This window comes from Ranitomeya imitator, chromosome 1, assembly GCF_032444005.1.
Source record: "Ranitomeya imitator isolate aRanImi1 chromosome 1, aRanImi1.pri, whole genome shotgun sequence".
Taxonomy (NCBI): domain Eukaryota; kingdom Metazoa; phylum Chordata; class Amphibia; order Anura; family Dendrobatidae; genus Ranitomeya; species Ranitomeya imitator.
This window is the reverse complement of record NC_091282.1, coordinates 105,181,028-105,205,261: the sequence shown is the minus strand read 5'-3', so window position 1 is coordinate 105,205,261 and position 24,234 is coordinate 105,181,028. Positions and strand designations below refer to the sequence as shown.

General features: G+C 42.6%; 1 protein-coding gene across 1 annotated transcript in view; it reads left to right on the top strand.

The window, feature by feature from the left end:
* The window catches only part of ADAMTS6 (ADAM metallopeptidase with thrombospondin type 1 motif 6), a 400,079-nt gene that overhangs the window by 52,944 nt on the left and 322,901 nt on the right, over positions 1-24,234 (top strand). The window contains exon 4 of the mRNA XM_069749400.1: positions 23,766-23,934. Coding sequence (XP_069605501.1) covers positions 23,766-23,934 — 169 coding nt within the window. The remainder of the gene's footprint in view (positions 1-23,765; positions 23,935-24,234) is intronic.

The window sequence follows — 24,234 nt, the reverse complement described above, 5'->3', positions numbered from 1 at the left end:
ATTGTGTGTGCTGGGTTTGCCGTCGTACTCTGACTCTGATCTTTTAGGCTCACATGAGAAGGTCGATACTGTTAAGGATGTGTGATAGCTGGGGGATTTCTTGAAATTTTGTAATGGGGCTCATGAGCTGCAAACGGGTACGGACTGGGACTGAAATTCAGCCCTGGCATTTGCAATCACACAGGCCCATGTTGTCCCCGTTTCCAAGCACCAGATGGGATTTCTTACTAATATTACCCTGGATGGAGGAAAGCAAGATTTACTACAAGACCAATATTTCTAATGGTACTTGTGGCCTGCTGGGGTAAGTGACACTCAGTAACTTTCTGCTCCATTACAACTGTTAACAGTATGGGTGTCTTTAGAACACCGATTCTGTTAACAATTTAGCAGATAAGGCAGCCTACGACCAGACAGGCCCTTCTGGCATTTGCCAGAATTGCCAGAAGGCCAATCAGCCCATGAGCTTCAATTTAATTACGCTACTGCTTCAGGAGTTTTCTCAGTTTATTCAATAACCAATACCAGGACTGTCCTAAAGCACCAAGTCTCTTCTTTCCCATTCCAAATATTTTATTTTTTTGCTAAACGTCGGAAGACAAAGGACAATTTCTACCCTTGGAGTTACAGCAGCTTATCGACTTGGGTCATCTGAGCGGCCATAGTGCACTGCCATTTTTAATAGAATCCCAATTCTTAGCAAGGGTGTCTGGTTCTGTAAAGTTACAATAGGTCATCAAAATTAGATTCTAGGGGGTTCAAATCTGCACTTCTATCGATCTGTTTGACTTTGAAGGAGCTGTAGTACCGTACCACAGCAGCTGAACCTGATGCTGCAGTTTACTTGAGTTTTGTCACATTAAAGTGAATGGAAATAAGCAACAGATCCTGACACATCCACTACTTAAAGTACAAAGCTGTGGTTTACAGGCTAGTGTAGACAATAAATGGTACATCAGACCGCCACAGCCATTTCAAACAGTCGATTAGTGTGGCAGGTTTCTCAGGTTCTTGAATGGTTGGATCGTCTTTCTGGTTTCAGAAGTGACTAGATCGTTGAAAGCACAAAAACATAAAAAATAATCGAAAAGTCCCTAATAATAGTCATAATACAAATGTTTATTGAAAGACCAAAAGCTGAGGAGAAAAGAGTGTATATACACACACAGGTAAACAAGGACGCACGTTCCATAAAAACATATGCATATTAATGTATATTTGTATCCCGTAATGATTAGCCTGCATGAGTTTATGCAGGGTGGCAAAGCCCCAGTATTCCTGAAGTAGTGTAGTATATTTAATGCCAAAAGCTTAAAATATAACTAGATTTGTAAGTGTATAGTTTTACCCAATAGGACAGTAGATTACCTGAAAGCAGTATTAATCATGTGCACTGGGGCTCCATAATGGATGTGCTTCCACCCCGACGTACGTTTTGGCACAGCCTTCATCAGGGAGCGGCACATACATGCGGGCCGAGAGGATTAAAAAGGGCTCTGCCCAATCAAACCACAGCGCAAACCGGAAGTGATGCATGGGTCACCATGGCAGCCAGGATTCCCGTCAGTGTCTGCATCATGTACCCAGTGACGTCAGAGCCACATGACTGAGCATGACATTGAGATACAGATCCGACAAGGTGCCCATGTGTACTGGTCTGCAGGAAGGTTACAGCAATGTAGATATGGGTATACCTATAGCAACATTTTTAAGCCGGGTGGCTTACCCCTAAATATTGCAGCAAATATGTTATATGTTCAGGGATGTATTGTCAGCATTATAGTCTATACCGGACCCAACAGAAGTAATCCGTATATCATCTGTATATCATATTTGTTAGAGAACATGGCCGTAACTTACTTTACATACATCAGGTATATCCGAAGTACCAATAGCTACATCATATCCAACAGGTATATACGGTCATTCAATAAAAGGGGCTAACATTTTAAGTCTGATATGTAGTCTACATAGGATACGATAACAGATGGCAAATAGCAGGGGTGTGTATATATAATACCTCTCTCTATCATCCGAAGCAGGATCGCACCATAAACACAGGGTCACCAATATAAATGTCAAAATTGTATAAAAATTCAAATCATAATACCGTATATATGTGTCGTCTCTAAAGATGTTGGCCACATCTATGTATCCATGTAACAAGATGGTAAACCCCAATATATACACATAGTTAGATATGAATAGCTATAGTAAGACTTTTTGGGATTAACCATTGCAACAATAAATTCCCTCTACATGTAACTTTGGCATCTCAGATGATTACATGCTTAGTTGCCGTGAAGTAGGGTACAAGTTATTGAGTTTTAGCTTGCTTCGTATGATGCAGCGATATTAGACAAGTGGCTCTGTAAGACTGAATCTCATATTAAAAAAGCAGAAGTACCATAATCTTTAAAATCATGTCTGTATACAAAATACCGCTAAAACACCAGCGATCATAGAAACGGGGCGAAACTAATATTCTCATTCAAGCCCATTGGATGTAATGTCTTTAAGGCCCATATCCATCTGGACTCAAGTTGGGCAAGTCTCTGGCTAATAATGCCCCAATGAATGTGGATGTCCATTTGTTCAATGCCTCTGATTCGTAGAAGTGTGCTGTCGCATTGATGGTACAATTTTAAAATGTCATGGAAGAGTTTTCAGCATGGATATGTCCATGTGGTTCAGTGCTGCTGTAAATCATAGCAAATGGACAAGTGGCATAATAGATCACAGATTTAGATGTACATGAAATATGTTTTTTCATCTTGTATGTTTTAGAGCCACTGGAATCACTGAACATATCACACCGCTCGATGTTAGGGCACGCAACACATCGGCCGCGCGGAACACATCCAAGTCTAGGAGTAGAATTATCAAGAAAGGTGGTTAGTCTCACCAAGGTAATGGCTGCAAAAAAGATCATCTCTTAGATCCCTAGAGCGCTGTGTAGTGATACTCTGTTTATCATCTAAAATATTAGAGATAATCTGGTCTGTTTTATAATATTGGCAAAGATTTTTCCAGGCCAATTCGGCAGAATTGTGAATAAAAACTTGTGATAAACATCCCCTGTTCATTAGATGTGACATCTTTTGATTTGCATAACAGGGTCTGGCGTGACAAATGTTTGGCCCTATGGGATGCTCGTTTCATCATACGTCTACTATAACTTCGCTCGCAGAATCTTTGCTTATTGTCACCTGCTTGCCTTTCAAAGCCAGTCAGTGGAACTAATTATACGAAGACAAAGGAATTGTCCAATGGGAACGGACTGTATCATTGACCTAGGATGTGAGGAGCAGATATGTTATAGCGTGTTTCTGGAGGTGGATTTCCTAAACATGTCTGTCTGTGTCACATATTACAATCTCTTTTCAGACTGACATCAAGAAAATTAATTCTGTCTCGAGCACATTGATATGTGATGTGGATATTGCAGTAATTGTTATTCTAAGACCTCATACATTTTATGTTGAGATTGTGGGGTCCCTGCCAGATCAAGAAAATGTCATCGATGTACCGCACCCAAAAAAGGATACAGTTCATCGATGTCTTTTGATCTGACCAGAAAAGGTCCCTCTCCCACAGCCCCAGGAACAGGTTAGTATAGGATGAGGCAAAAGAGGCCACCATGGCTGTTCCTTGGAGCTGCAGGTAGAAGAACCCCTTAAAAACAAAAAAAAAAGTTAATGTGGACTCCAACAATTTAAAAATCAGGGAATTGATGTTGGATGGTAAGGTAGACCTGTACAAAAATAGTTTATACTCTTTAGGCTATGTGCACACGGTGCATTTTTGATGCATTTTGCGGTGGTTTTTCAGCTCGGAAATGGTTCAAAAACGCTGTAGAAACCTTATGCAGGCTAATTCAATGGCAGTCCTGAAGTCTTGTGCATATGATCAGTAGATTTCCTTAGAGTATTTGCAGTGCGTTTTTTTTTTTTTTTTTTGTTTTCTGCAGCATTTTCCACACATTGTCTTCAATTGAGTCAGTCAAATCCGCAGCAAAAATGCAGGTGTAAAAATGTTTTCGGATTTGCTGAGTTTGTCTTCTGTTTTACCATCTTAGTATGGTGATTCCCACGTTGTCATCTGTGTGACAGCGTGGGAAACAGCGGCGCAGTGGTTCTTATTGGCGGTAATGTTACCGCCGGTAAGACGGTCTGTGTGGGGTCATGCTATCAGATGTCAGCGTGACTCCGCAGTTGTGACTGACTCTCAGTGGTTATCCGCTGTAAAACGCTTACCGCAGGTCAGCAGGTGTGGGCCACTCCTTCCATCAGCCAACATCTGCTATCACTGATAAGTGATAGCAGGAGATGTAGTCTCTCGTTACCTGGCTCCTGTGCTCAGAGTTAAAAAAATAAATAAATAAAAAAAATTTACATACATATTCAAATAAAAGCACATTATACTCACCTAACACTAAATCCTCGACGCCCATGTCTCCTAGAAATAATGTAAAATTAAAAAAAAAACATGTACTCACCTTAACGCCCAATCCTTTTCTCACGCGTAAGGGAGATCACCGGAGTTGATCAGCTTATGAACTCCAGTGAACTCTCTTGCGGCAGCTCAGTGCTATACACTGCGGGAGCGATTACCTCCTGTCAGTGTATCGCTGGCTGTCTTTGAAAGCCGTCCCATCAGTGACTGCTCTCAAAGTCATCAAGATCGTGGTGGGACATGATAGATTACCTTCTCTGCAGACAGGTGAGGAGTATTGTGGTTTATTTTTGTTGCAGGAGACGTTGGCGTCAGTGGATTAGGTGTTCGGGGAGTATGGTTTAATTTAGATTTATTAAAGGAGTCTGTGTCATTTTTTCAATTAAAGGACTGTGGGTGTCAGTGATAGTATAAAAAAAAACACAATGGGCATAACAATAGTGGCATCTTATAGATGCCTCTCCATTACTAACCTGTGGGCTTGATGTCACCTGAGAATACAAAGGAAACATCAAATCCCCAACTATCACCCCACTTGTCACCGCTACTGGGAAAGTTGGAAGAGTGAAGCTAAGTGACAGATGTGGCGTATTTTATAGATGCGCCTTTTCTGGGGTGTCTGAGAGCTGATCTGTTTAGCCTGGGGGGCGGGGCAATATCCATGGCCCCTGCCTAGGCTACTAATATCAGCCTGCAGCTGTCTGCCTAGCCTTTGGTGGTTAGATTTTATAGGGGGACCCTATGTCAATTTTTTTTCTGGCATCCAACTCTAAACTAGCCAGTAAAGTTTAAGCAGCTGTGAGCTGATAACCTGGGAACCTTTGCAGCTTTTGGCTCCTTCCCAGAATATTATCAGCTCCCAGTCGTCAGCTTTCCATTTCCTGGTTATGAAAATTACGCTGGAGCCCACGCAATTATTTTTTTTTTAATTACTTTTTTTTCCCCTTTGAATTAAGAGTTGCTGTTTGGTGGTGTGTGTGTTTTTGTTTACTTATAGGATTAGTAATGACACATTTTTATTACTAAGCCCAAGGCTTGGTGCCAATGACAGCTGCTGACACAAAGCCCTAAGGGTACGTTCAGACTAGCGTTGTGCTAGTGTGCGTCGGCGCCGCGTCGGGCGACGCAGCGGCGACGCACGCGTCATGCGCCCCTATATTTAACATGGGGGACGCATGCGTTTTTGCTTGTTGCGTTTTGCGACAAATGCGTCTTTTTTGCCGCAAGCTTCGGACCAAGAAAACGCAACAAGTTGCATTTTTCTTGCGTCCGATTTTCGGCAAAAAACGACGCACGCGTCGCAAAACGCAGCGTTTTTGCGTGCGTTTTGCCGCGTTTTTCGGTGCGTTGTGCGTCGCGTCGCCGACGCAGCGGCGCACAACGCTAGTCTGAACGTAGCCTAATCCCATTATTATGATGCTACTGTATCAGCATGAAGAAGGTGCTGTTGAACCAAGAAATTACATCATAAAACTTTTTTTTTTTAAATGTATATTTATTTTGCTCAAAAAGCATACATTGCTGTGCACAAGTGCATGCAAAAAACACAAAACGTGGTAACAATGCACCAAAGATTGCAGCAAAACTCACTTTTTTTTGCCCCAGCGTTTTTGCTGCCAAAAGATGCAGAAATTTCTGCAAGCAAATATTCAGTGTTCCAACATAGCCTTACCCTGTCCATTGCAGATCTACAGAGTTGTCTAACCCTCCCTCCTGCTATCTCTAATACTGAAAAAAAAGAGGGTGCAAGTGAAAAACTGTCAGAACCAGGAGTCCTGATGGATTTGCAAAGCACTGGAGCTATATAAGCTGCAGCAGAATGTTAAAAAAGAAAGTTTGAATAAAGCCTATATACACTGTGTGCAGAATTAATAGGCAAGTTGTATTTTAGAGGATTATTTTTATTATTGATCAACAACTATGTTCTCAATCAACCCAAAAGACTCATAAATATCAAAGCTTAATATTTTTGGAAGTTGAAGTGGGGGTTTTTCTTAGATTTGGCTATCTTAGGAGGACCTGTTGGTGCAGGTAACTATTACTGTGCAGAATTATTAGGCAACTTAATAAAAAAACAAATATATTCCCATCTCACTTGTTTATTTTCACCAGGTAAACCAATATAACTGCACAAAGTTTAGAAATAAACATTTCTGACATGCAAAAACAACCCCCCGCCAAAAAAAAATTAGTGACCAGTATAGCCACCTTTCTTTGACACTCAACAGCCTTCTATCCATAGATTCTGTCAGTTGCTTGATCTGTTTACGATCAACATTGCGTGCAGCAGCCACCACAGCCTCCCAGACACTGTTCTAAGAGGTGGACTGTTTTCCCTCCCTGTAGATCTCACATTTTATGAGGGACCACAGGTTCTTTATGGGGTTCAGATCAGGTGAACAAGGGGGGCCATGTCATTATTTTTTCTTCTTTGAGACCTTTACTGGCCAGCCACGCTGTGGAGTAGTTGGAGGCTTGTGATGGAGCATTGTCCTGCATGAAAATCATATTTTTCTTGAACGATACTGACTTCTTCCTGTACCACTGCTTGAAGAAGTTGTCTTCCAGAAACTGGCAGTAGGTCTGGGAGTTGAGCTTCACTCCATCCTCAACCCGAAAAGCTCCCACAAGTTCATCTTTGATACCAGCCCATACCAGTACCCCACCTCCACCTTGCTGGCACCTGAGTCGGAGTGGAGCTCTCTGCCCTTTACTGATCCAGCCTCTGGCCCATCAAGGGTCACTTTCATTTCATCAGTCCATAAAACCTTTGAAAAGTCAGTCTTAAGATATTTCTTCTCCCAGTTTTGACGTTTTAGCTTATGTTTCTTGTTCAAAAATGGTCATTTTTCAGCCTTCCTTTCCTTGGCCATGTCCCTGAGTATCGCACACCTTGTGTTTTTTGTTACTCCAGTAACGTTACCAGGGCTGCCACTAGAAATTTTGGGGCCCCATACTGGCAAAATTTTCGGGGCCCCCTTGAGACTCCGCCCAGGCTCCACCCCAGCCCCGCCTCCAGGCTCCACCCCTCGAACTGTCCACAGTCCCACCGCTATCTCTTGGAAAATCTCCACTTCTCACCTATCACACATTAACAGTTCCCATCACCAGATCACACATATAGCCGGCAGCTTTTGTTTTGGCCAAAAGATTTTTTAAGCCGCCACCAGAACATGGTAGACACTTTTGGCCGGGCCCTACTGTACTGTAACCTACTAAATATTTGTTAAATTATGCAATACAATTTAGGTATATTTTTATTTATTTTTCAATTTTTAAAATGACCTATAATACTACATACAAGGAACAAATACCACAACACTATGACCAGATGGCATATTACCACCACAGTGATCGAATAATATAAAATACAAGGAACAAATACCATAACACCATGACCAGACCGCATATTACCACCACATAGTGACTGAATACTACAATACTGATCAGTAATAAAAAAAAAAACAACCACAATACTATCACCATAAGTGCCATTATACACAGGAGATCTGTAATTAGTAAGCAGTGTCTGTGTACAGGTAATACAGTGATCACCGGTGACATTATACACAGGAGCTCTGTATATAGTATACAGTGTATAGTGTCAGTGTATAGTTAACACTGACTCACCAGTGACGTCTCTAGGTGAAGTCCTTCATCTTTCATCCAGCACAGACCGCCATCATTTCTTCCAGCCAGGACTCGTCTCTGCAGGAAATAACACAGTTATCTCGAGTTCCACTTGCAGAATACATTACTTAATTTTCACAGCCTCTACATTACACCACATAAAGAAGGTGACATAGTATCACTCTGCACAGTAACAGGACCTCCCCCCATTTAAAACAGTATACTCAAAAAATAAAATAAATACATCACTGCAATAATAATATCCCTTAATTAGCCCCTATGGTAATATTCGCCATCCTAGCCCCTAATCTGTGTCTCATTGCAGGCTCCAGCCATATGTTCTCCCATCCTGCCCTCATGAGTATCCATTCTGCCCCATATGATCTCCCCATCCTGCCCCATCTGTCTCCATCGTATCCATCCTGCCCCATCTGTCTCTAATCCTGCCCCATCTGTCTCCATTCTGCCCCATCTGTTTCCAATCCTGCCCCATCTGTGTCCAGCACTCTGCCCCATCTGTGTCCAGCACTCTGCCCCATCTGTTTCCAATCCTGCCCCATCTGTGTCCAGCACTCTGCCCCATCTGTGTTCAGCACTCTGCCCCATCTGTGTCCAATCCTGCCCCATCTGTGTCCAGCGCTCTGCCCCATCTCTGTCCAGCGCTCTGCCCCATCTCTGTCCAGCGCTCTGCCCCATCTCTGTCCAGCGCTCTGCCCCATCTCTGTCCAGCGCTCTGCCCCATCTCTGTCCAGCGCTCTGCCCCATCTCTGTCCAGCGCTCTGCCCCATCTCTGTCCAGCGCTCTGCCCCATCTCTGTCCAGCGCTCTGCCCCATCTCTGTCCAGCGCTCTGCCCCATCTCTGTCCAGCGCTCTGCCCCATCTCTGTCCAGCGCTCTGCCCCATCTCTGTCCAGCGCTCTGCCCCATCTCTGTCCAGCGCTCTGCCCCATCTCTTCCCAGCACTCTGCCCAGCACTCTGCCCCATCTCTGCCCAGCACTCTGCCCCATCTCTTCCCAGCACTCTGCCCAGCACTCTGCCCCATCTCTGTCCAGCACTCTGCCCCATCTCTGTCCAACACTCTGCCCCATCTCTGTCCAGCACTCTGCCCCATCTCTGTCCAGCACTCTGCCCCATCTCTGTCCAGCACTCTGCCCCATCTCTTCCCAGCACTCTGCCCCATCTCTGTCTAGCACTCTGCCCCATCTCTGTCCAGCGTTTTGCCCCATCTCTGTCCAGCGCTCTGCCCCATCTCTGTCCAGCGCTCTGCCCCATCTCTGTCCAGCGCTCTGCCCCATCTCTGTCCAGCGCTCTGCCCCATCTCTGTCCAGCGCTCTGCCCCATCTCTGTCCAGCGCTCTGCCCCATCTCTGTCCAGCGCTCTGCCCCATCTCTGTCCAGCGCTCTGCCCCATCTCTGTCCAGCGCTCTGCCCCATCTCTGTCCAGCGCTCTGCCCCATCTCTGTCCAGCGCTCTGCCCCATCTCTGTCCAGCGCTCTGCCCCATCTCTGTCCAGCGCTCTGCCCCATCTCTTCCCAGCGCTCTGCCCAGCACTCTGCCCCATCTCTGCCCAGCACTTTGCCCCGCACTCTGCCCCATCTCTGTGCAGCACGCTGCCCCATCTCTGTGCAGCACTCTGCCCCATCTCTGTCCAGCACTCTGCCCCATCTCTGTCCAGCACTCTGCCCCATCTCTGTCCAGCACTCTGCCCCATCTCTGTCCAGCACTCTGCCCCATCTCTGTCCAGCACTCTGCCCCATCTCTGTCCAGCGTTTTGCCCCATCTCTGTCCAGCGCTCTGCCCCATCTCTGTCCAGCGCTCTGCCCCATCTCTGTCCAGCGCTCTGCCCCATCTCTGTCCAGCGCTCTGCCCCATCTCTGTCCAGCGCTCTGCCCCATCTCTGTCCAGCGCTCTGCCCCATCTCTGTCCAGCGCTCTGCCCCATCTCTGTCCAGCGCTCTGCCCCATCTCTGTCCAGCCCTCTGCCCCATCTCTGTCCAGCACTCTGCCCCATCTCTGTCCAGCACTCTGCCCCATCTCTGTCCAGCACTCTGCCCAGCACTCTGCCCCATCTCTTCCCAGCACTCTGCCCCATCTCTTCCCAGCACTTTGCCCCATTTCTTCCCAGCACTCTGCCCCATCTCTTCCCTGCACTCTGCCCCATCTCTGTCTAGCACTCTGCCCCATCTCTGTTCAGCACTCTGCCCCATCTCTGTCCAGCACTCTGCCCAGCACTCTGCCCCATCTCTTCCCAGCACTCTGCCCCATCTCTTCCCAGCACTCTGCCCCATCTCTGTCCAGCACTCTGCCCCATCTCTGTCCAGCACTCTGCCCAGCACTCTGCCCCATCTCTTCCCAGCACTCTGCCCCATCTCTTCCCAGCACTCTGCCCCATCTCTGTCCAGCGTTTTGCCCCTGTGTCCAGCACTCTGCCCCATCTCTGTCCAGCACTCTGCCCCATCTCTGTCCAGCACTCTGCCCCATCTCTGTCCAGCACTCTGCCCCATCTCTTCCCAGCACTCTGCCCCATCTCTTCCCAGCACTCTGCCCCATCTCTGTCCAGCGTTCTTCCTTGGGCCCCCAGATCGCCGCTCTAAAAAAAAAAAAAAAGAAGTTCTTCTTACCTGCTGCGCTCCTGCGGCGGGCGAAGTCTCCACGCAGCTGCAGCGTGCATGCACTCGCCGGCGACTGACAATGATGTCAGACGCCGGCGACATGCACGCACGCTGCGGCTGACGTCAGCGCCTGCCAGCCTCAGATTGGCTGGCGGCGCCGCGGCTGTTAACTATTGACGTGCGGGCCCGCGCCCGCACGTCAATAGCTTTAAACAGCTGCAGCATCGGCGCTAAGGGCCCGGTTAGCCTGCGGCTGCCGGTAGGGGCCCGGTGAGCAGATAAGAGGGGGCCCGATGCGGGCCCCCTCTGCTCACCGGGCCCCATACGCCAGTCATGGCCGTCATGCCCTGATGGCGGCCCTGAACGTTACAGCTCTGAAATATGAAAGAAACATATATGTCTCATTACCATCTAATTCTATGGCACTTCCAAATCATTAAATACCTAACAAAACGCGGACTTATATTTCTTTAGCCGCAAGAAGAAACCCATATATAAAATCACATTTATTTATTTCCAAAATTAAAATCCACAAGACAGAAAACAATCACATAAACAGAGTTATAAGAAGGACACAAAATGTACTATTTTTTATATATCGGTCTAGCAGAAATCAGTAGTATTTTTGCTCCAAATGGAGACACACCTTTTATCATTTAAATATATATATATATATATATATATATATATATATATATATATATAACATCCAATTATATCTGTAGCCCATTTAAGAAAAAATCTTTTTTTTGTTTTTTGCTATTTTGCATACTGCATATATCAATAGGGATAATTTAACTTTTAGTTATTGTCTTATCATATTATTTCTCCCATAACATATATATCCAGCTACAGCAATCACTCACAGTATCCAAATGCTGCAATGAATGTGCTATTAAGATTCCCATATGGGATTTTTTAATCACATGCAGGGTTTTGGTTACCTAAGACAGATGGTGATCCGAGGGGCCAGATAAGGTGCGAAGTGCCTGCTGTGCGATCCTTCTTAGTGCGCCCCGACGCGCGTTTCGCCCTAGCTTCTTCCGGGGGCATGTCTTAGTGAGAAACAGATGGCTTTTTATATTGGTTTGGGCCAATCAGGAGGTGCGACGTGAGTGCCGAAGTACAATTGGGGGATCGTCATAGGGACGTGCCGGCTACGGTGACGCATGCTGCTTCTGCTCCGCTCCGTATAGTAGAAGCTACTTCTGCGCAAGCGCTCAGTGGAATGCAAGCGTTCCTACGTGTGAGCGCCGGCAGAAGTATCTCAGAACTCGAGCATACTGCGCATGCGTACAGCACGGCAAAGAAAAAAATTTCCTTATCTAGGCTTCATTTAATGTCTACAATACTTCGTGCATGATGGGAGATCTCCTTGGGATTATTGTATAGGTGAAAATTAATTCATTAAGAAATCTATATAAAGTGCGAAGTGCTGTTAAAAGTGAATTTATTGCAAGGTGTGATACATAGATTTAATTGTATTAACATTAAAAACAAATACTATGATAGTGTTAACTGCATAATAATATATATGAACTAATTCATTAGAAGATAAAGTGCAAAGTGCCAAAGTGCCTCTGGGGAATATGAATGTATTAATCCATAAACATACATAATAGTAAAAAAACCAAAACCTCCACATATATAAATATAATTAAGACGACACCAAATGGATTAATGCCTCTAAATTCCAGTTCACACCAGCTGTAAATAAATATCCTAGTCTTTAAATTAACAATTTATCTTTATCGTTTTAGTGGAAAGAAGACAGGGGCAGGGTAGGGGGGAAAAGGGGAGGGGGTGGGAACGGAACAGGAAGGGTAAAGCTGATAGAGAAGCCAACAGTCATCAAATCCCCAATAATGTTATACGTTTAACATAGATGTTACATTATAATTGCTTATCAATGGCACTATCCTTATATTTATAGACACTGACGGGAAATATATGGAAAGACATAAACAGTCGATGTTTTCCATCCGATGCCTCATGCTGTTTCTGGAAAGACTGCGGATAGCGTATTGTAAGTCCCAGATATCATCATCATGAAAAGAACCACACCGAATGGCCAGAAAAATATCCAAAGACATCTACTAAATAGAAACATATATTAGTAAAAAACAAATAGACAATAGACAAATATAAAATAATAAAAAGTGAATAACCTCACTACACTAAAAAGGATACCTCTATATCAAATGGAATATATATCTATCAAAGGAATGCTGCAAATCCCAAACTCTCATTGAGACCCTGTGGACTCATCGATCCCAAACGATAAATCCACTTGCTCTCTAATTGCGCTAGTGTACGACCCAAATCTCCTCCTCTTATCCCTAAATCCACCTGGTCAATCCATTTTATAGTCAGATCTTGGCTTTGACAGCCATGGTATTTCTTGAAATGCCTTGGTAAAGACTTCAAGGTATTATCGTCTTCTACTCCTCTGGCTTTTTCTATGTCCCTGATATGTTCTCGTGTTCTAATTCTTAATTCCCTAGTTGTCAAACCGACATAGATTTTACCGCAAGTACATGAGGCCTGATAGATGACGCCTTTAGAGGTACAGTTTAAATATTTCCTTATATCAAAAAACCTTGATCCATCATGGTTAGCAAAAATATTGGTTTTAACATGATTTAAACAGCCTTTACATAACCCGCATGGAAAAATCCAACCCGATTTTTATTCTCCTTTTTCTTGAAATCTGTTTTGATTCGTTTATAGTGGCTGTGCACTAGAATATCTTTAAGGTTTGCCGCTCTTCTGGCCACGAAGGAAGGTTGTGGGGGTAATTCTTTTTTTAGGATAGGATCCATCATAAGTACTCCCCAGTGCTTTTTTATTATTTGGGTCAATTCCTGCCAATCATTGCTATAGGTGGATATAAAGCGTACCTGTTTAGTATCCTTCTTCTTCTCTGATGAGCCATATACAGGTCCTTCTCAAAAAATTAGCATATAGTGTTAAATTTCATTATTTGCCATAATGTAATGATTACAATTAAACTTTCATATATTATAGATTCATTATCCACCAACTGAAATTTGTCAGGTCTTTTATTGTTTTAATACTGATGATTTTGGCATACAACTCCTGATAACCCAAAAAACCTGTCTCAATAAATTAGCATATTTCACCCATCCAATCAAATAAAAGTGTTTTTTAATAACAAACAAAAAAACCAACAAATAATAATGTTCAGTTATGCACTCAATACTTGGTCGGGAATCCTTTGGCAGAAATGACTGCTTCAATGCGGCGTGGCATGGAGGCAATCAGCCTGTGACATGCTGAGATGTTATGGAGGCCCAGGATGCTTCAATAGCGGCCTTAAGCTCATCCAGAGTGTTGGGTCTTGCGTCTCTCAACTTTCTCTTCACAATATCCCACAGATTCTCTATGGGGTTCAGGTCAGGAGAGTTGGCAGGCCAATTGAGCACAGTAATACCATGGTCAGTAAACCATTTACCAGTGGTTTTGGCACTGTGAGCAGGTGCCAGGTCGTGCTGAAAAATGAAATCTTCATCTCCATAAAGCATTTCAGCCGATGGAAGCATGAAGTGCTCCAAAATCTCCTGATAGCTAGCTGCATTGACCCTGCCCTTGATGAAACACAGTGGACCAACACCAGCAGCTGACATGGCACCCCACACCATCACTGACTGTGGGTACTTGACACTGGACTTCAGGCATTTTGGCATTTCCTTCTCCCCAGTCTTCCTCCAGACTCTGGCACCTTGATTTCCGAATGACATGCAAAATTTGCTTTCATCAGAAAAAAGTACTTGGGACCACTTAGCAACAGTCCAGTGCTGCTTCTCTGTAGCTCAAAAGTGGCTTTACCTGGGGAATGCGGCACCTGTAGCCCATTTCCTGCACACGCCTGTGCACGGTGGCTCTGGATGTTTCCACACCAGACTCAGTCCACTGCTTCCTCAGGTTCCCCAAGGTCTGGAATCGGTCCTTCTCCACAATCTTCCTCAGGGTCCGGTCTCCTCTTCTCGTTGTACAGCGTTTTCGGCCACATTGTTTCCTTCCAACAGACTTACCATTGAGGTGCCTTGATACAGCACTCTGGGAACAGCCTATTTGTTGAGAAATTTCTTTCTGGGTCTTACCCTCTTGCTTGAGGGTGTCAATGATGGCCTTCTTGACATCTGTCAGGTCGCTAGTCTTACCCATGATGGGGGTTTTGAGTAATGAACCAGGCAGGGAGTTTATAAAAGCCTCAGGTATCTTTTGCATGTGTTTAGAGTTAATTAGTTGATTCAGAAGATTAGGGTAATAGGTCGTTTAGAGAACCTTTTCTTGATATGCTAATTTATTGAGACAGGTTTTTTGGGTTATCAGGAGTTGTATGCCAAAATCATCAGTATTAAAACAATAAAAGACCTGACAAATTTCAGTTGGTGGATAATGAATCTATAATATATGAAAGTTTAATTGTAATCATTACATTATGGTAAATAATGAAATTTAACACTATATGCTAATTTTTTGAGAAGGACCTGTAGTAGTTGGTCTCGTGTTGTTCTTTTGGCTCTTGAGTAGCCTCTTTTTATCGATTTTTTTTTTTTTTTTTTTTTTTTTTTTTTTTTTTTTTTTTTTTTTTTACTATAGCCTCTTTGAATAAATCTTGTTGTCAGATCCTCTGACTGTCTCCCGAAGTTCTCATTATTGGAACAGATTCTTTTTATTCGCAGGAACTGACCGATTGGGATTCCTTGTATGGTAGATTTTGGGTGAGATGAATCTGCTTTCAGTAGGGAGTTTGTAGCTGTTGGTTTTTGATGAACATCCGTTTGGATTCTACCTCCCTGATCAATATCAATTTTTATGTCCAAAAAATCGATTTGTCTGCCAAAGACAAAAGTCAGTTTAATATTTAATTTGTTGTCGTTCAATTTGGACATGAGGCTATTTAGTCCCTCTTCATCACCCTCCCAGAAGAATAAAACATCATCGATGTACCTCATCCAGTTATGAACATAGTCCATCTCCTGGATGAGGCCATCTTGGAATATCTCTCTCTCCCATGCCCCCAGAAATAAATTTGCGTAAGCTGGGGCACAGGAAGCCCCCATTGCCGTACCCTGTAACTGTAAGAAAAAATTAGAATTAAATGTAAAAACGTTATGATGTAACAAAAATTCCAATAAAGTCAAAATGAGTTCGGCAAGGGTGGCCTCCAAGTTGCTGGAGAGGAGAAACTGTCTGACTGCATTCAATCCATCTGAATGCTTGATTGAGGTATACAGGGACTCCACGTTGGCTGTAACAATGACCATATGGTCTTCCACACATATCTGATCTAAACGTTGTAGTGCCGACGTGGTGTCCCTAATATACGAAGGAAGGGAAATGACCAAAGGTCTCAAAAAATGATCAACAATATCTGAGATTAATTCACATAACCCTCCGTTGCCTGAGACGATAGGTCGTCCAAGGGGATCCAGAGGATCTTTATGCAGTTTGGGTATTAGGTAGAAGGTAGGTACTTTTGGTTTGAAATTTTTTATCTTGTCCACAAACATTTTGGAGATGATATTCTGATCAAAATCTCTCTCTAGTATGTCAATCAGTTCGGCCTGAAAAGAAGAAATGGGATTATAGCATAGTTTACGATAACATTTTGAATTTCCCAGCAGCCTATTAGCTTGTTTTTCATAAAGTTCTGTTGGCCAGATAACTAGATTGCCGCCTTTATCCGCCGGCTTATATACTATGTCATCCCATGATTTCAATTCTTCAATGGCCAATCTTTCCCGTTTGGTCAAATTAGAGATCTTGTTATGGGTTGTGCCAGACATTCTATATCATTAGTTACCAACTTGGTAAAGATATCCACGGCTGGACATAATCCCAAAGGGGGAAATTTGGTGGATTTGGTATATAAATAGGACGGTATGGCACTAACCTCCTGTATTGTATTCTCGTTTTCCAGAGAGATTAAGGTTTCCAAAGTTTCTTGTTCCTCCTTAGAGAAGTCTTGATCAGGCATCGCATTTTTCGCATGTAGCTTTTTGAGTACTAGCTTTCTGGCAAATAGATGAGTGTCTTTTATTGATGCGAACGCATCTATATTTCGAGAGGGAGAAAATGTTAGTCCACGTTCTAATACATTTAGTTGTAATTCAGACAGTTTGTTGGGATAAGTTCACTACCTGGTATTTTTCTTTATTTCTCTTCCCTCTTTGGGCCTTGTTAAACATGTCCGGAAATCTTCTACTGTGGTTACCACTACGTAAATGGAAGTCCCGTGGGGGTTCACTATCACTAGCAGATGCATTGCTCTCTATATCGGAGATACTGGGACTCACCGATTCATCTCGTTTTTTAGATGAAAATGATCTTTTTTTGGGGGGGTTTTGCCATCTATAAATTTTGTTCATATCGTAGTCCGCAACATCACGTTGGAATTTTTTCAATTTCTCTTGACTTATATTATCTTCCCACTTCGAGATGTCAGTATCCAGTTCCGTCAACCATTTTTCAAAATGATCTTTTGACATCTTTTTGAAGATTTTTTTGTATTTCTTCCAAGTTTTTATCAATTTCAGAAAGAGATGTCGTATTATGTTCTATTAATATCGAAATGAAATCCAATGAACAGGTGGAAGCAGTATTCATCCATCTCCTTATCAATTCAGGTTCTCCCAAATCATATGTTGGCTATAGTTGGACCCGTAAACCACGAGGAATAATTTTCTTACCATAATAATTTTCTAAAGTAGTTCTATTCCACCATATTTTTATTTTGTGTTGCAAAGCATTTCTATACCGAAAAATCAAATCTTTAATTTCAATTGAGGTATCCTGCGAAACGACTGGACCACTCTGTTTAAAGATATCCACTGCCTTTGAGCGCCAGGCCAATTCCCTGGCTTTTAAATCCATTATGAGAGCCTGTTAACCAAAACAGTAATAGCAATTTCTGAATTAATAGCTCTGAAATATGGCAAAACTGGTGGCAAATGGCATCTTGGCAGCTTCACGCTTGATTTTCCTCAATTCATTGGCAGTTATTTTGCGCCTTTTTTGCCCAACACACTTCTTGCGACCCTGTTGGCTATTTACCATGAAACGCTTGATTGTTCAGTGATCACGCTTCAAAAGTTTGGCAATTTCAAGACTGCTGCATCCCTCTGCAAGACATCTCACAATTTTTGATTTTTCAGAGCCCATCAAATCTCTTCTGACCCATTTTGCCAAAGGAAAGGAAGTAGCCTAATAATTAAGCACACCTTATTTAGGGTTTTGGTGTCATTAGACAACACCCCTCCTCATTACAGAGATGCACATCACCTGATTTACTTAATTGGTAGTTGGCTCTCAAGCCTGAACAGCTTTGAGTAGGCCAACATGTATAAAAAGTATCATGTTATCAAAATACAACTTGCTTAATAATTCTGCACACAGTGTAAGAAGTTTCTTAACTTTGCATTTTGAAACTAAATAATAAAAAAATTTGTACAAAAGTGTTCATAGTCTTTTTAAGCCTTTTATGTGCACAATTGGAAAGCCCCTACTGAAAACACCTTATTAAAATCTCCACTGTGAAGTATAACCTAATTAAAACTGAATACGTGCCACTCTGACTGAATAGTGAAGGCTGCAGCCAATCAATGGCTGCTGATTGGCAGCAGCAGTCGAGTGATATTGTCACATGTTTACTGGGAGAACATCGCTCTCAGATCAGAGTAAGAGCTGTTTCAGGTGTCTGTGATAATCAAGACAATGTCTGATCACAATGCATGGGCTGGCCCCTCATCTCTTGACCCGAGCATGATGGCTTCATATATTTCTATGAGGCGCTCACGATCTGGTTGGGAGACACCCAGCCAGTCCATGCATAGTGATTCGACATCGGACTGATTATCACGCATATCTGAAATCGCCCTAACGGCTCTGGTCTGGGAGGTAAGTCGGTTTTTTTTAATTTTTTTTATTTTATGCTGCATTTTATTCAATAATACGAGGTTATTTTCTAGTGAACAACCCCTTTTAAACATTTTGTTAAAAGAACAAGGGTATTCCTTGAAACCCCCTCATAGGTGGAATCCATATGTTTTCACCTGAAGGGGGAAGGTGATAATTGCAGTATTACCAAAGTTCAGTACTGTATCGATCATGAGATGCATTTCTCAATATGCTGAAAGTGGTGAATGGTTTAATGTATGGTTCCATCCAGGGTAAGGTCTTCTGCTCAATACTCATGGGTGTGATGAAGAGCAGATCATGTTCTAGTAGAGCTGCTGCAAGGCAAGTCCCTTCTTGAAACCTAGAGAGAAACTGAGAATGAGTACTCTGCTCACTGTTTTCCATGCACTTCGGGAGAGGTCGAGTCCATGCACAGTCGCCCTAGTCCTGGGCGTTTCTTGAGACAGAAATGCCAAGGGAAAAATTTCTCAAGCGCAGACAGGGTAATAAAACTTCATGTTTATTCTACAGGGTGGGCTATTTATATGGGTACACCTAAATAAAATGGGAATGTTGGTGATGGCAACTTCCTGTTTGTGGCACGTTAATATATACGAGGGGGTAAACTCTTCAAGATGGGTGGTGACCATGGTGGCCATTTTGAAGTTGGACATTTTGGATCCAACTTTTTTTCCAATGGGAAGAGGGTCATGTGACACATTAAACTTATTGAAAATTTCACAAGAAAAACAATGGTGTGCTTGGTATTAACGTAACTCTATTCTTTCATGAGTTATTTACAAGTTTATGACCACTTATGAAATGTGTTCAAAGTGCTGCCCAAAATGGTCGCCATGGTCACCACCCATCTTGAAAAGTTTTCCCCTTCCCATATAATTAAGGTAACTTCACACATAACGATATCGTTAACGATATCGTTGCCACGTCACGCTTTTTGTGACGTAGCAACGATCCCGCTAACGATCTCGTTAGGTGTGACAGCGACCAACGATCAGGCCCCTGCTGGGAGATCGTTGGTTGTGGGAAATGATCAGGACCTTTTTTTGGTCGCTGATCACCCGCTGTCATCGCTGGATCGGCGTGTGTGACGCCGATGCAGCGATGTGTTCACTTGTAACCAGGGTAAATATCGGGTTACTAAGCGCAGGGCCACGCTTAGTAACCCGATATTTACCCTGGTTACCATTGTAAAAGTTAAAAAAAAAACAGTACATACATTCCGATGTCTGTCACGTCCCCCGGCGTCAGCTTCCCTGCACTGACTGTCAGCGCCGGCCGGAAAGCAGAGCACAGCGGTGACGTCACCGCTGTGCTCTGCTTTATGGTCGGCACTGACACAGTCAGTGCAGGAAGCTAACGGCGGGGGATGTGACAGACATCGGAATGTGAGTATGTACTGGTTTTTTTTTTTTTTTACTTTTACAATGGTAACCATGGTAAATATCGGGTTACTAAGCGCGGCCCTGCACTTAGTAACCCGATGGTTACCCGGGGACTTGGCATCATTGAAGACAGTTTCAACGATGCCGAAGTCGTTCCCTGGATCGTTGGTCGCTGGAGAGCTGTCTGTGTGACAGCTCCCCAGCGACCACACAACGACTTACCAACGATCACGGCCAGGTCGTATCGCTGGTCGTGATCGTTGGTAAGTCGTTTAGTGTAATGGTACCTTTACTGTATGTGCCACAAACAGGAAGTTGATATCACCAACCATTCCCATTTTATTTAGGTGTATCCATATAAATGGTCAACCCTGTATATACTTGTAACAAGACATGGTGGAAACACCAATGAGAATCTTGGGGGACACCAGACTGACGCATTTCGACTAGATAGTCGTAGACACTGACTAAGACTATCTAGTCTAACCGCGTCGGTCTGGTATCACCTGATATCTTCATTGGTGTTTCCAACATGTCTTGTAACAAGTATATAGAATAAACATGACATTTATTACCCTTTCTGCGCTGGAGAAATTTTTCCCTTTGCAAATCTTTATTATTTAAATGACTAGTGTTCAGCTGCAGAGGATCTTTTTACTTTTCTTTCTTCTCCAATGTTTCTTCTTTATCTATTATTGTTTCTCCTAGTTCTAATGTTAATGTTCTCAACCTGTCCTTTTGAAGCTAGTACCATACTTTAGATGTACACATGCCGGCGACCCATATTTCCGATAATGCCCAGCCAGGTATCCGTCTTAGTAATCCGCCGGAGGAGCGCAGCTTGTAGAGTGATTGACTGACTGTAACCCCACAGCTCATTCTGTGTATACCGCTTGTTCTAGAACAGGATATTTGGCTTAGAAGCCCAGTGTGCATTGAATAAAGGAATGAAGTCCTCAGAATCCATTTATAGGTTCCCCAGGCTGATGAGGTTAACATGGCATACTGTGTGCCATAATCCTCTCTAACAGCGGCACCTTTTGGAGTAAACTGCATGCTATTCTTGGGACTTGAAGTCATGTCATGCTAAAATTGTCATGTGTTGAAAGTATATTACCAATTACTTAATGAGTGGGGCACTGCATTAAAATTGCTTAGTGGTGCGTTCCTAATCCTATTTAGCACGTATTTTTGCTTCCTTTCTCTTTCATGGATGACTCCCCCTTCTATAGATTTTTTTCTCTTTTCAGATTAAATGTTTTGGTTACCATTCTAATCTTTAAAAATTCCATTTGAGAGATATCTTGAGTTAATAAATCCAAAAGCTAATTAGTGGTTTAAAAAAAAAAAGATAACCTCCTTGATTCATTGGATTATGGCCATGTTCCCACGTAGCGTTATTTTGTTGAGGCTTTTTTGTTAAAAAAAAAAATCTGCTACTGCTTAACTGTCTGTAAGCAAAGGAGAGTTCATGACAACTCATGCATTTAAAGAGGTTGTCCACCGCTTTTACATTGATGGGCTATCCTTCGGATAGGTCATCATTGTCTTGTCGGACGTGGCAAAAAAAAAAAAAAATATATATATAACTAATGAATATTCACTTCCTTATTTTGATTGTTGACCTTTTTATCAGGCTGTATTTTATTGATTTTTAGTGTGCATTGCTCTTCGTCGTCCATCTAGGTTTTGTATGCCATTTATATTACCATTGCGCTGGGATTGTCTCGTTACACTGGATATACAGGTCCTTCTCAAAAAATTAGCATATAGTGTTAAATTTCATTATTTACCATAATGTAATGATTACAATTAAACTTTCATATATTATAGATTCATTATCCACCAACTGAAATTTGTCAGGTCTTTTATTGTTTTAATACTGATGATTTTGGCATACAACTCCTGATAACCCAAAAAACCTGTCTCAATAAATTAGCATATCAAGAAAAGGTTCTCTAAACGACCTATTACCCTAATCTTCTGAATCAACTAATTAACTCTAAACACATGCAAAAGATACCTGAGGATTTTATAAACTCCCTGCCTGGTTCATTACTCAAAACCCCCATCATGGGTAAGACTAGCGACCTGACAGATGTCAAGAAGGCCATCATTGACACCCTCAAGCAAGAGGGTAAGACCCAGAAAGAAATTTCTCAACAAATAGGCTGTTCCCAGAGTGCTGTATCAAGGCACCTCAATGGTAAGTCTGTTGGAAGGAAACAATGTGGCAGAAAACGCTGTACAACGAGAAGAAGAGACCGGACCCTGAGGAAGATTGTGGAGAAGGACCGATTCCAGACCTTGGGGAACCTGAGGAAGCAGTGGACTGAGTCTGGTGTGGAAACATCCAGAGCCACCGTGCACAGGCGTGTGCAGGAAATGGGCTACAGGTGCCGCATTCCCCAGGTAAAGCCACTTTTGAACCATAAACAGCGGCAGAGGCGCCTGACCTGGGCTACAGAGAAGCAGCACTGGACTGTTGCTAAGTGGTCCCAAGTACTTTTTTCTGATGAAAGCAAATTTTGCATGTCATTCGGAAATCAAGGTGCCAGAGTCTGGAGGAAGACTGGGGAGAAGGAAATGCCAAAATGCCTGAAGTCCAGTGTCAAGTACCCACAGTCAGTGATGGTGTGGGGTGCCATGTCAGCTGCTGGTGTTGGTCCACTGTGTTTCATCAAGGGCAGGGTCAATGCAGCTAGCTATCAGGAGATTTTGGAGCACTTCATGCTTCCATCGGCTGAAATGCTTTATGGAGATGAAGATTTCATTTTTCAGCACGACCTGGCACCTGCTCACAGTGCCAAAACCACTGGTAAATGGTTTACTGACCATGGTATTACTGTGCTCAATTGGCCTGCCAACTCTCCTGACCTGAACCCCATAGAGAATCTGTGGGATATTGTGAAGAGAAAGTTGAGAGACGCAAGACCCAACACTCTGGATGAGCTTAAGGCCGCTATTGAAGCATCCTGGGCCTCCATAACATCTCAGCAGTGTCACAGGCTGATTGCCTCCATGCCACGCCGCATTGAAGCAGTCATTTCTGCCAAAGGATTCCCGACCAAGTATTGAGTGCATAACTGAACATTATTATTTGATGGTTTTTTTGTTTTATTTGATTGGATGGGTGAAATATGCTAATTTATTGAGACAGGTTTTTTGGGTTATCAGGAGTTGTATGCCAAAATCATCAGTATTAAAACAATAAAAGACCTGACAAATTTCAGTTGGTGGATAATGAATCTATAATATATGAAAGTTTAATTGTAATCATTACATTATGGTAAATAATGAAATTTAACACAATATATGCAAATTTTTTGAGAAGGACCTGTGTATGTATATATATATATATATATATATATATATATATATATATATATATATATATATATATATATATATATATATATATATATATATATATATATATATATATATAATTATTTTTTTTTTAAATAAATAGTGAGGTCATCACCATCATCTCTGTGCGAGCATGAAATAAGAAGCTTTGGCAGTATCTCTATAATGACGAGGATGTGGGATGAAAAGTTAATTAAGGGAGCAGTCTGTTTGCTCCATACACAGCAGTGTGATTAATGCATTGTTCTGCAATGTAGAAAAATGTAGAAATATTCATTTACATTACATTTCCCAGACATCATCAGCTCTAATGCAGAAAGCACAAGTCTCTCCAGTTTGTCTAAATCCTTTTCCTATTCTTTTCCATCCAAGCATGGCGTAATCGCTACTGAAGATGAAGAGTATTTTATTGAGCCTTTAGACAACATAACTGAAAACTCCAATCACTTTAACTCCGAAAGGGGCCACCCTCATGTTATTTACCGAAAGTCTGCCATCCATCAGCGACATTCAAGCACCCAGGGACACTGTGGCGTGAAAGGTAAGATACGTGTTAGAGGAGCTGTCACTTTTTACAAATATTTTGGACATGTGAAAGCATATTGAAACCAGAATTGAAATGCATTAAACGAGGCTTGAGATTACACAAAATTAGTGGTTTTATTTTAGAAACTGCACCAATTATGTCCATGGCCTACTTCTGGTATTGCACTTCCGTCTTATTCACTCAAATAGATCTGTGCTGAGATACGAGACATGGTGCCACTGTTTTTGAAGAAGAAAAAAGCAGATGTGTTTTTGTTTTTGTTTTTTTAACTCGTAAAACCCCTTTCTGAAGACT